The sequence below is a fragment of the Pelodiscus sinensis genome, chromosome 8 (genome assembly GCF_049634645.1).
Source record: "Pelodiscus sinensis isolate JC-2024 chromosome 8, ASM4963464v1, whole genome shotgun sequence".
Lineage (NCBI taxonomy): Eukaryota > Metazoa > Chordata > Testudines > Trionychidae > Pelodiscus > Pelodiscus sinensis.
In genome coordinates this window covers 41461882-41473803 of record NC_134718.1, presented here as the reverse complement: position 1 = coordinate 41473803, position 11922 = coordinate 41461882, and the positions used below count along the sequence as shown (strand labels likewise).

The 11922-nt window shown below is 42.5% G+C and overlaps 1 protein-coding gene across 1 annotated transcript in view; it reads left to right on the top strand.

The window, feature by feature from the left end:
* Nucleotides 1-4169: 4169 nt before the first annotated feature.
* Nucleotides 4170-11922, top strand: part of PLCE1 (phospholipase C epsilon 1) — a 233062-nt gene continuing 225309 nt past the window's right edge. The window contains exon 1 of the mRNA XM_025181886.2: nt 4170-4474. Coding sequence (XP_025037671.1) covers nt 4185-4474 — 290 coding nt within the window. The 5' untranslated portion in view covers nt 4170-4184. The remainder of the gene's footprint in view (nt 4475-11922) is intronic.

Here is an 11922-nt window from a genome sequence, read left to right as displayed (position 1 = left end):
ACTACGCAGCAAGATGGCACCACACATGCGTGTCAGCACTCGGGATACCACTGCTAAATATATCTGACTTTAAGTGCAGGGGCGCCAAAACACCTGTAGTGGAGCATCCACAGGGACGCCCATCTTGAAGAACACCAGTTACTGCACAAGGTAACCTCTTTTTTCCTGTCCTGCTATATGGGGAGGTGACTTGTATATGTAAGTGGTCATTTCAGACTTCCTGCAACCGAGTGGTGCCCAACGCACGACTCTTTATGAGGTGTCTTCAGGATTGGCTCCGAACCCAATACAAATCACACATTCATTCAATGACCAAAAGACTAACACTTCCATGCTCAGTCAAGGCATCTCTAAAGTGGTGGACAAGAACGTCCAACCTAAGCATAGGCATACCCTTCCAATCCACAGAACTGACAATAGTCATCAACACAGATGCATCACTCACGGGCTGAGGCGCTCACATGGAAGGAAGAATAGCTCAGGGCCTATAGTCTGCTGCAGAGCGTGCTCTACATGTCAATATTTTAGAACTCGGAGCTATCTGCCTGGCATGCCAAAAATTGCTCCCTCAAGTCAAAGGGATACACGTCTGCATTTACACGGACAATATGGCATGCATGGTCAATATAAACTGCCAAGGCGAAGCATGAGTACAGCCTCTGTGCAAAGAAGCCATAGCCCTTTGGAACTGGGCATTAGCGCGAGATATCTGTGTATCTGCTTTCCATCTGCCTGGCACACTCAATACGACAGCAGGTGCCCTAAGCAAAGCCCTTCCCCAGGAACATGAATGGGAGCTGGACCAGACAATCCTGAAGAAAATATTCAATCAATGGGGTTTCCCCTACATAGATCTGTTTGCCACCAGAACCAACAGAAAATGCATGATGTATTGCTCCTGAGCAGGCATAGGGAAACAGTCCTTAGGGGACGCTTTGATTCTAACATGGAGTGCACACCTGCTATATGCATTTTCCCCATTTCTCCTCCTAAACAGAGTCATTATAAAGATATGGAGGGACAAAGCAAAGATCATCCTTATAGCCCCATGTTGGCAATGCCAACCTTGGTTTCCCCTATTACTCAGGATGACACAAAGCCATCCAATCACGCTACTGCAAGTCCCACACATTTTCCATCACCCACAAATCAGGACACTTCACCCTCAACTCCTCATGCTTCAGTTGAAAGTGTGGCATCTCAATAGTTCACTAGCATAGAGCTCCACTGTTCTCAGCAAGTCCGTGAGGTCCTCCTGCACAGCAGAGCTCCTGCAACAAGGAAAACATACATCAGTAAATGGACCTGTTTTACACATTGGGCCAGCAAGCGCAACATATTGCTGCAAATCTCCCCACTCCCTGTAATTCTGGAATACTTATTGCACCTAAAACAGTCTCACCTCTCGTTAGCCTCAATTAGAGTGCACTTAGCAGCAATAACTACATTCCATGCACCAGTGGATGACGCCACTTTATTTGCGCACCCCACAACCAAACGCTTTCTGAAGGGTCTACAAGCCTTATGCCCTGATGTGTTACCCCCACAAGAACCATGGGACCGTCATCTAGTATTAAGAGCACTAACAAAACCGCTCTTTGAACCTATGGCCACATGTGCCTTGTGCCACTTAATGCTGAAAACGGCTTTCCTAGTGGCAGTTACCTCAGCACTGAGAGTAAGTGAACTGGCCGTGCTCATGTCCGATCCATCCTTTACCATCTTTCTCAAAGAAAGAGTGTCTATGCATCTGCACCCCAAATTCTTACCTAAGATCTGTACAGCTTTTCACATCAACCAGACAATACACTTACCTGTGTTTTTCCCAAAGCCTCATGCCAATGCCTTTGAAGCACAGATGTACACTCTGGATGTCAAAAGAGCTCTCTCCTTCTACATAGACAGGACAAAGCCGTTCAGATCTTCCCCACAGCTGTTTGTTTCCATTGTGAACCGTACCATGGGGAAGAAAAGATCACAGAGACTATCCCAATGGATATCGGAATGCATCACCACATAATATTTGCTTAATAACTTACCTCCACCTGCTTCAATCTGGGCGCACGCTATAAAAGCAGTTGCAACCTCGGTAGCATACCTGAGGAAAGTTCCACTGGAGGACATTTGCGCAGTGGCAACATGGTCCTCGGATCACATCTTTGCAAAGCGTTATTCGTTTGCTTCAGGTCCTCTACTACATACTAGACTAGCAAAAGGTGTCCTGCAGACAGCATGCTTACCAGATCTGAAGTCCCTACCTCCTTAACATGGATTGCTTGTAGTCGCCTTCTGTGGAGCACCCTTGAAAAAGAAGAGGAGGTTACTCACCTTCTGTAACTGACATTCTTCAAGATGAATGCCCCAGGGGTGCTCCACTACCCTCCCTTCCTCCCCTCTACTTTGGAAACTCAAAAAAAAGAAAAAAAGAAAAACTGCAAACACGTAAATAACACTCCTTCTCCGGGTTCTGGATAGAGAAGGGACTGAGGAGGGAAGGGGGCCACGTGTGCGCATGCGCGACCCCCTGATGCACTACTAGGCAAAACTCCATCCAGAGGTGCTAAGATGCTCAACACCTTCTGTGGAGCACCCCCAGGGAAGCTCATCTCGAAGAATGTCAATTACAGGAGGTGAATAACCTCCTCTTTTTTTCCTGCTTCAGCATATTAACAACTTTGTTTCCTTCAGACCAAGCTCTCTTTAAAACAAAACAGGGCCACTTTTCCTTTTTTTACACCCACAGTGTGCTTTTACATACAACCCATGTAAAAGCAGTTGCATGGATATGTGAATGGTTCAGAAAGCCTGTCTGCTGGTGCTGCTTGTACTGTAACTGGGCTTAGTCACTTCTGATGTAGGCAGTTAACTTTTGCATAACTCTCCCTACATTTTGTTAGTAAATGCACAACTGAAGTAACTGCAGAGCCCAGGTTATTCCTTTGAAGGTTTGTTGTAATGTGATCTTTTCCAGATGGTAAAGAGTCTCAAAGAGATTTTGGTATGTCCGTATGCACTTCTTGGGAGAGACAGCACAGGGAAAAAAAGGGGGGGGAGGGGAGAGGTGTAAATTACCTTTTCAGCCTTCCTATTCTGGGCTGTTTTAAGGAATGGTATGTTCCCCCATGTAACCTGGAGCAGTCCGCAGGTTTACTTTCACTGATGTCAGCCTTGCCAGGCATGCCTAAAGGCTTTGCCTCAGCCCTACCCCTTGTAGAGATTAGCATTATATACAGACTGTCCTCACTGTAAGTCCAAGATACGTTCCAAAAAACGTGGACTTATAGTGAAACAATTTAAAGTGGGGAATTTTTTTCCCACTGCTGACTTCCATTTAAGCAAATTGGGGGGAGTGTTTCACATGACTTATAGCGGGGAATGAGAGGACTAATAGTGCATCAGTTCCTACAAATGTCAATGACTTTAGTATGGAACTGATGTATACCGGGGGTGACTTATAGTGGGGATGCCCTGTACTCCTATTTATCTTCCTCCTATGTTAGGAGCTGCAGGAGGTTGCTGCATGGTGCTTTTATGACAACTCCTGCACTGGAGGAATTCTACCTTGACCATATGAGGCTACTCTGTGAACCCTATATGCCTCTAGAGTTGTACATAGGATTTCTTGTTCCCCCATTAAAAGTATAGATTTTGAGTAATTGTTTGTGAAGTATCCGCTTTCTCCCTAAACAGTGTTCCCCTTTGTAGATCTGAAATACCATTATGGAGGGTCAGTAGAAAAGGATATCTGTTGTTATTAGCAGGGCAGCCTGCAGCATGGAAGTGCACAGGGAGACTGTATTTCCAGTAATCAACTGAAATCATGCCTTTGTGATACAGTTCTGACAGTAGAATTTGACCCATAATGTGTACAGGATAATTCTTCTGAAAATGTTCAACAGTGTTTAACAGCTTATTTAACAGTTCCTAATTTTGGGGAAATCTCTCTCTCTCTCTTGTTTGGAGTTATCAGTTTGCAGTGTATCAGTGACTTCATATTCTGGACTAGTAAAGAATTACTAGTTGAAATCAGCAAAAATAGTTTAAATGCTAAATCTCTTCAAAAAATTTTACTTTGCAAGAATGCATGTAATACCATAAGTCTGAAACAGTGCTTTCAAATAAATTTAACAATACATCATTTAATTTGCAGAAATGTAAACATTAGCAAACATGCAAGTTGCAGTATGTTTCAGCAGTATGATATATTCCAGATTTTCTTTGTGTGTGTTTTTTTAAATAATGAATTAAACTGGGTGATAAGAGCAATAGGTTTCACAGAAACTAAAGAGGTGAGGCAGCACCATGTGAAATTCTGCAAAGGGATTAAGATTTGGCACTGCACTCCTTTTCTCTGCAGGCTCTTAGGCATAGCCTCTGTAGACGAGAACAGACTGTCATCTTGTATAGCCGAATGCTATTTGCTTGTTTTGGATGTTTGTTTTATTCCAGTTTCCATTCTATTGCGTTGTTTTTAGTACAAGTTGGTATGATATGGATGCTGTGGACTACAACAGAAAAAGGTACCGTTTATATAGTATCTAATACCAAAAAGTTTTTCTTATTTTATGAAATGCAGGAGGACCTTTCTTGTGTAGACAGTAGAAAGCAATGTTGCAGCATTTTATATCAATGCATTTTTCACTTTGACATGCTTCTATTTTTTAGTCACTGTTTACTAATCCCTGCAGATAAAAAAAATAATACTCTCATAATGTCTGCATTAACTCTTTCTAATTAAAATTGTGCACACACAATTGTCTATAGGTTTCCTAGCTTGTTGCTGGTCAATTCACTTTAAAGAATCTTGCAGTATTTAATAAAGTGATAAAACTGTGATGAAATTCTGACTGCTTATGTTACTGGTTCCTAGAGTGTTTCATTCTAAATATATGAACAGTGTAATTGCTCAACTTGCCTTGTCTTGACTTTTTTGTTTTGTTTTGGTAAAGAAAATTCTTGCACTTAGCCACCGTTCATGATGTCAACATTGAAAAAACCTCAGCAAACATTTTACTGATATTTAGAAGTAAATGTTAGTTAATAAAGCAATAGGAGTTTTGTAATAGATGCATGGTGTTCATTGGAAAATGCATAAAATCCATAAAGTGAATACGTGGAATGTGCTTATGTCTGTATTCAATCAAATTATATATAAAAAGTAAAAGCACAAATAATGGGACTGATCCTGCACTCAGTGTTGTCAGTAGATGAGACTTTAATAAGAACAGCATCAGGACCTATGCTGGGTTATTAAGTATTTCTTTTTGTATGCTGAAAACAGGTTTCTGTTTATATCTTCCAATATATACTTGTAACATTAAAAACATAATGGCACTTAGCTGCCTGTTAGTTAATCAAAGTGCAAGCATTATTTCCTTTTCATTGCTTTTTGTTGTAGTTAAACTCATTGAATAAAACTTGAAAATTGTGTTTATGTTCAATATACTTGGCTAACCTCTTAAAGTACTGTATTTCAGGAATTTAAACTATGAACACTACTTTTGACTTGGCTCAGACAATTTGCTTTGGTTAATAAGGAATCGTGTTACCTATCATTTTAAATATTGTGATAAAAATATTAAAAGTGAAGTAGGTAGTGACGACTGATTCTCATTTTCATTGCTATATCAATGGGGTCACGCTGTAGTAGAGTCTTCTAGTACAGTTTAACTTTAGACAGGAAGCTTACTAATTGTGCTAACATCATGTAGGCTGCAAAAGTGCTGGAACTAGTGTGGGGAAGGGTGGGAGGGTGTGCTGCCGCATCCCCAGCTTGAAGTAGTTTGGGAGGATCAATGACTCTCAGCGTCCTGATTATACAGATTGTTCTAGCACCCCGGTAGGCTTGGAATCCTATGATAAAACTTGGTGACCTTAAGAATAGGGCTCAGATATTGACACGTTCCTTGGTATAACTATGCAGTAGTAAAAACAAAGAGGCAATCAAATAACAAAACAACTTCATACTGGAATTTACATAAATAATGTATTTTAATAGCTAAATTGGGGTATGTCTACACTAGCTCATTAGTTCAAGCTAGGTAGGGTAATTAGGGCAAGCGGAGTTGCAAATGAAGCCCGGGATTTAAATATCCTGGGCTTCGTTTGCATGTTCCTGGGTGCCGCCATTTTAAAATCCCCCTTAGTCCGAACTCCGTGCCCACGGCTACACGCGGCATGGAGTAGGTAGTTGGAATTAAAGATCCTAATTCGAACTACCGTTTCTCCTCATGAAATTTGTGTTCTTAGCCTACAAGATTTCTATATATAAAATAGCTTGGGTATGTCTACACTGCCACCCTAGTTTGAACTAGAGTGGCTAATGTAGGCATTCGAAGTTGCAAATGAAGCCCGGGATTTAAATATCCCGGGCTTCATTTGCATCTTGCCAGGCACCGCCATTTTTAAATCCCCGTTAGTGCAGACTCCGTGCCCGCGGCTACACGCGGCACAGAGTAGGTAGTTCGAATTAGGCTCTCTAATTTGAACTACCGTTACTCCTCGTGGGCTTCATTTGAAACTTCGAATGCCTACATTAGCCACCCTAGTTCGAACTAGGATAGCAGTGTAGACATACCCTTGGTGTTTAATGACACTTGTATTAATGATACTTGTACAATTGACTGAACGTTGCATCTTTGTGTTCAGTGGTAATTGATTGTTCTCGGTTGTCTATTTATAAAGCCAAGGAATGTAAAATACATTTTGTGGGACAACTGTACAATAGTAAAGAACACTGGAATCAACAGAAGCTCTGCACAATTAAGAGTAGAGTCTTCCAGTTATTTTGGTCATTAATGTGATGAACCTACAAAAGGGATTCCATTCTAATTCTGCTTAGGTTCATATACTTCTCTCATCAGTGTTACATAGTAGATAAGGCTGTTTCTGGGTTCCTGTTAATTCCCAGAGTCATGCTTCTGGAGCAGAATTAAGGTTGGTTGTGTGATCTTAACAGTGTATTTTCAAATATCAGAGTGCTTAGGACTCTATAAAATGGAACTTTAACCTTGAATTTCCAGGCAACTATTTATGTTTTTATAAAAAAATAATTGACAAGGATTCACTGGAAAATGACAATGTATTAAACATGAATTATGGAGTAAACAATTTTTAGCTTGGCATTTACTTTATTTGAAAATGGTTCAGTCACCTACTAGCATTTCCTCCTCCCTGTGCTCCTGCAGACTTCCATGAGTTCCATGGAAGACAGTTCCTAAACTCTGTAGGAGGAATTGAGGATGGACATGTACTTAGGTAGAATTTGGAAGCTTCGCAGGCATGTAGCTCCTATTTTTCCCTTGGTCTCTCCACTAAAATCTAAACAAGAAATGTATAAACATGCATCTATTTGATAAGTGATTTTAATGATTGCATGAGCAATGCATGCTTCATTATGTGCATAAAAATCACTAATAATATCTAAATAATTCTGTATCCACGTCTCTCAAAACTATTCCTCACCAGGATCAAGCTTTAAAAAAGTACCATAAAGTTAATAGGTTAAAGTTCAGATAGATTAGTTTGATGTGTAATGGAGTCATAATTATGTTTATAATGGGAAGCTAGTTTTAACCTTAGTTTTGGAGAGATTAACATTTGTTCTTAAAGACATTCATATTTCTCGCAACATGATATCATTTATAAAAGTCGTTACACTGGAAAAGACGTGTCCGTGAATTTTGGTAAGGAAGTTGTTTGTATATACGAAGCTTCAGTTGAAACTAACACCAGAGCAAAATAAATCTCATGGATGCCTAAACTGTAGTCTCTGCGTCTGTAACAGTCCCCAGAGAATAAGGGAAGTTAATTTAAAGTATTTTTGTTCTTCTGGTTCAAAGCCATATGTTTTAAATTCAGAAAATGAAGGCTCGAGTGACATTCAACTACAATGGAAAAGGACAAAAACATATACACTGTAGCCCCACTCCTGGTTATAGTCCCATCTCCTGACCCCTTTCAGTTCCTTCTTCCCACTTGTTGGCTGATGTCAGATCCCTGTGTGGTTGTATTCATCCTTTCTCAGCCTATTTTTTTAAAAGTTATAGAATACAGTGTTAGCGATAGTATTGGGAATTCCCAAAAGTGACCCCCCTCACACAGTGCTTCTTTTGTCTTGGTAATACCCACCTTGAAGAGTGTTGTTGGATCTGTAGATTTGTCAGAAAGATGATGCAAGTGGTGTGGGTCCTGTGCCTCAAACAACTTATGCAGTCTGACCTGATACCAAAACCCCTCCTCAGGCTCAGAAAGTGTTGCGATTTCTTGTAGTGGGGCAGGTGCTTCTCTGAAGAGATGCCGAAGCTGTTCTCCATTGTTGGCAACAAAGAAGAGGTAGTAGCTGGGAGACCTACCTGGGGGACTCCTGGCTAGCAACGCCTAATGTTTCTCACGCAACTTCTATGCCTGTCCCACCCCCGTACAGGCTGCAGGTCCATGTGCATGTGTGAATAACTATGAGCCAGAGGGGAAGGGGCGTGGTGTTTCATGGCTGCTTGTTGTTCAGACAGGCAGCTTCCATTGACCTGTTTCTGGCCAGAAACCGCCCAGTGGGATTGTGCTGGAGGCAGGAGCAGCATCTAAAGCCTTTCCCCTTCCCCTCCGAGATCACAGTTTTGAAAGAGAAATGGCCCAGCAGCTGCTTTTCTGAGCAGCATGGGGATGAGGCCAGGCAAGCAAGGAGCCTGCCTGAGGTTCCCAGCTGCGTCCACAGGCTGGATCTACTGGTTTGGTGGGCCAGATCTGGCCCGAAGGCTGTATTTTTCCCAGGCCTTAGTTAGTTGATAGTTCTCTTTGGAGGGCCCCTCCTGCCTATTGTTTGTATGTTTTTGTTCTCCAGTAGTGTTTCCCTCAGAGCATGCAGCAGAGCTTTAAGCACTGCAGTTCCTGTGGCATGGCTATGCCCAGAGGAGACCTGCATATGGCTTGGCTCAAGTGCTTAGGTGAAGGACACTTAATAGATAAGTGCAATATTTGTAGAAGTTTCAAGCTGAGAACTAAGAAAGTGAGATCAACACTTGAAACTCCTGCTTATGGAGTCAGCACTCAGACCCTTGGTGCTGGGCCCATCCCCAGCCTCTTTGGTGCATCCCTTGGCAAGACACTATAAAAACAGTGTAGGAACTCCCAGTACCATTAACGATGGCCCCAAGGATAGAGCTGTTGAGTCCAGGCTTGCTGGACTCCTCAGTAAAAGGAGTCTTGGAGAGGACCTGGACTTCCCCTCCATACTGGACACCTTTGAGGCTGCCAGGGAGCTTAGCTAGCTGATTGTGCCTGCAGTACTGGTTCTGGTGCAGGCCCTGTGTCACCTGTGCATTCATCAGCACACATATTAGCACTGGTTGTGAGCACTATTAGATGCCTACCCTGACACTTTCCCAAAACTGCACCACCATCTATGCAGCCCTCTCTCCTGGCACCAACTCTGGGGTTCATGCCAGAATCAATTCTGGTATGACACTGAAGCAAGCCAAACCGCTTTGGAACCTCACTCCCCATCTCCTTGGCACTGTAGAGCACTGCACCTCTGTGGTCCAACTCTGAATTCACATCGGAGTCAGAGGCTACCACTTCCATTCCTGTTCCCAGCACCACTCTTGGCACCACCATTGGGATGCAGCAGCAGAGGCAGCAAGGGGGGGATACGAGTAATTGACAGGATTAACTGATAACGTGAACAAACAAGGAGGCATGTACTCCAGGTCATTCTGCCTAGAGGCAATCAACCTGTGGCAGTTTTTCATCAAAGAGGACATCAGTCTGGTAGCTGTCCATTTACCAGGAATTCAGAATCATTTTGTGGACCATCTCAAGATGTTCTCTCTGAATCACAGATGGTGCCTAAAGGCACGTATCCTTTGGATTGTCTTCAAAATGGAGGCTATCCCTGCGATTTACCTGTTTGCAATAGGGGGAAAATGGAGTGTCGCCTGTGCTGCTTTTGGCAGAGAAGAGGGGAACTCAGTTTGGGCTTCCTCTCCAATGCCTTTCACTGCAACTGGTAGTCAGCTCTGCTGTACACCTTTCGTTCTATCCCTGTCATTCCCCAAGACATGACCAAACTCAAGGCAAATTGAACCAAGCTTATCCTGATAATGTCAGCATGGCTGAGATAGTGCTGGTTCTTAGATCTCCTTGCTCTGCCAGTCAAGAATCTCATAATGCTTTCTCTATATCATGAATTCCTCACACATGACCATGGCCACACCTGGCTTCCAGTGAACAGTTTCCTGCATTTTACAGAGTGGCTGCTGCATGGCTGATCAAAGAGCAAGATCTTTGCTTGCAGGCTGTCCAATAGGTCCTAAGTCTTCCACTAGGATGGCATTCTTAAAGAAGTGGAAGAGATTTTTGGTGTAGTCATTGGCCCATGGGATCCATCTGACAGGTGCTTCCATCAAGAACATGTTAGTGTATCTACCACACCTTCATAAATTGGGCTTTGATCTCTGTACTCTTAGCCCTGGTCTACACTAGGGAGTTATTTTTAAATAACCCCCCTTATTTCAAAATAATAAGCAGAGCATACATATTACCAAGCCTGTTTTTTTAAAATCTGTACTCCTGCTTTCCTTGGGGAATAACGCTTATTTCAAAATAGTTATTTTGAAATAGTGGTAGTGTGGGCATGCCTCTACTGCTTTTTTGAAATAACTAGTCCCCAGAGTAATTTGAAGTAATTACTCTCCAGTACTTCCTGGGGCTCTAAGTCAAGGTGTAGTGCATACATAATAACAGAGCCTGCCTCGGACTAATTTTGAGGCTCCCCTTTAGTGAGAACACGCTTTTTTGACTTTGTTATTTCTGGAGTTATTATTTCAAATTTAGTTATTTTGAAATAATTTCCTAGTGTAAACATGCCCCTGGAATGCACTTGGCAGCATAGTCAGTGTTTCATGCCCTCATCCAAGGAAAAGCATTTTTTTTCCAATGCCATGGTGATAAGATTTATGAAAGGCTTTCTCCACTGCATCTTTCAGTCTGAGAGGTAGTTACCTTGTGGGACCTAAACATGGTGTCCTGTCCACTGACCCTTTTGACTCACCCGTGGCTACATCTACACTGCAGGTTTTTTGCGTAAGAACAGCTGTTCTTGCGCAAAAACTTGCAGAGCATCTACACTGCACGCGCGTTCTTGTGCAAGTAAATTTACAATACAGCGTCGGAAAACAGGGCTTCTTCCAGAAGAGTTATTCCTCTCCCCATGAGGAATAAGCTCTCTTGCGCAAGAGCTCTTCCACAAGAAGGCAGTGTAGACAGAAAAGATGAATTTCTTGCGCAAGAAAGCCCTATGGCTAAAATGACCATCAGAGCTTTCTTGAGCAAGAGAGCGTCCACACTACCATGGAAGTTCTTGCGCACAAGCACATCTCTTACACAAAAGCACATGGCAGTGTGAACACGCTCTTGTGGAAGACCTTTTGCACAAGAACTCATGCGCAAAACAGTTCTTGTGCAAGAAGCCTGCCGTGTAACGTAGCCTGTCTTGATAACCCTTATGTCTGTAAGGAGGGTGGATAAGGAGTAGGCCCTGATGGCAGAGTCTTCTTATACACAGTACTTGCATTACTTCTAGGCAAAAATCTCCGGTTCTGGTGACTATATGCACCTACCTGGAATACATGTCTATATCATATCTTGAAGAAGCAGTTATAGTAAGTAATCATTCCTTTCTCTAGGAGACTGGTATTTTCACTACATGCGCCCAGCTGCTATCTTTATAGCTGGAATATTCTAATACTCCTATTCCTTTTGGGTAGTTCAGTCTGACACACATTAGTGTCCAGGGAAGATATTACAACATAGAAAAATATTTGGCATTTATATTGATGTTAATGTCCTAAGCATGGACAGCAGGTGGAGCACTCCTTTCGGGGAACGGGGCTAGTCCTGGCTTTGCCCCTTCCTCTTCCCTCCCCA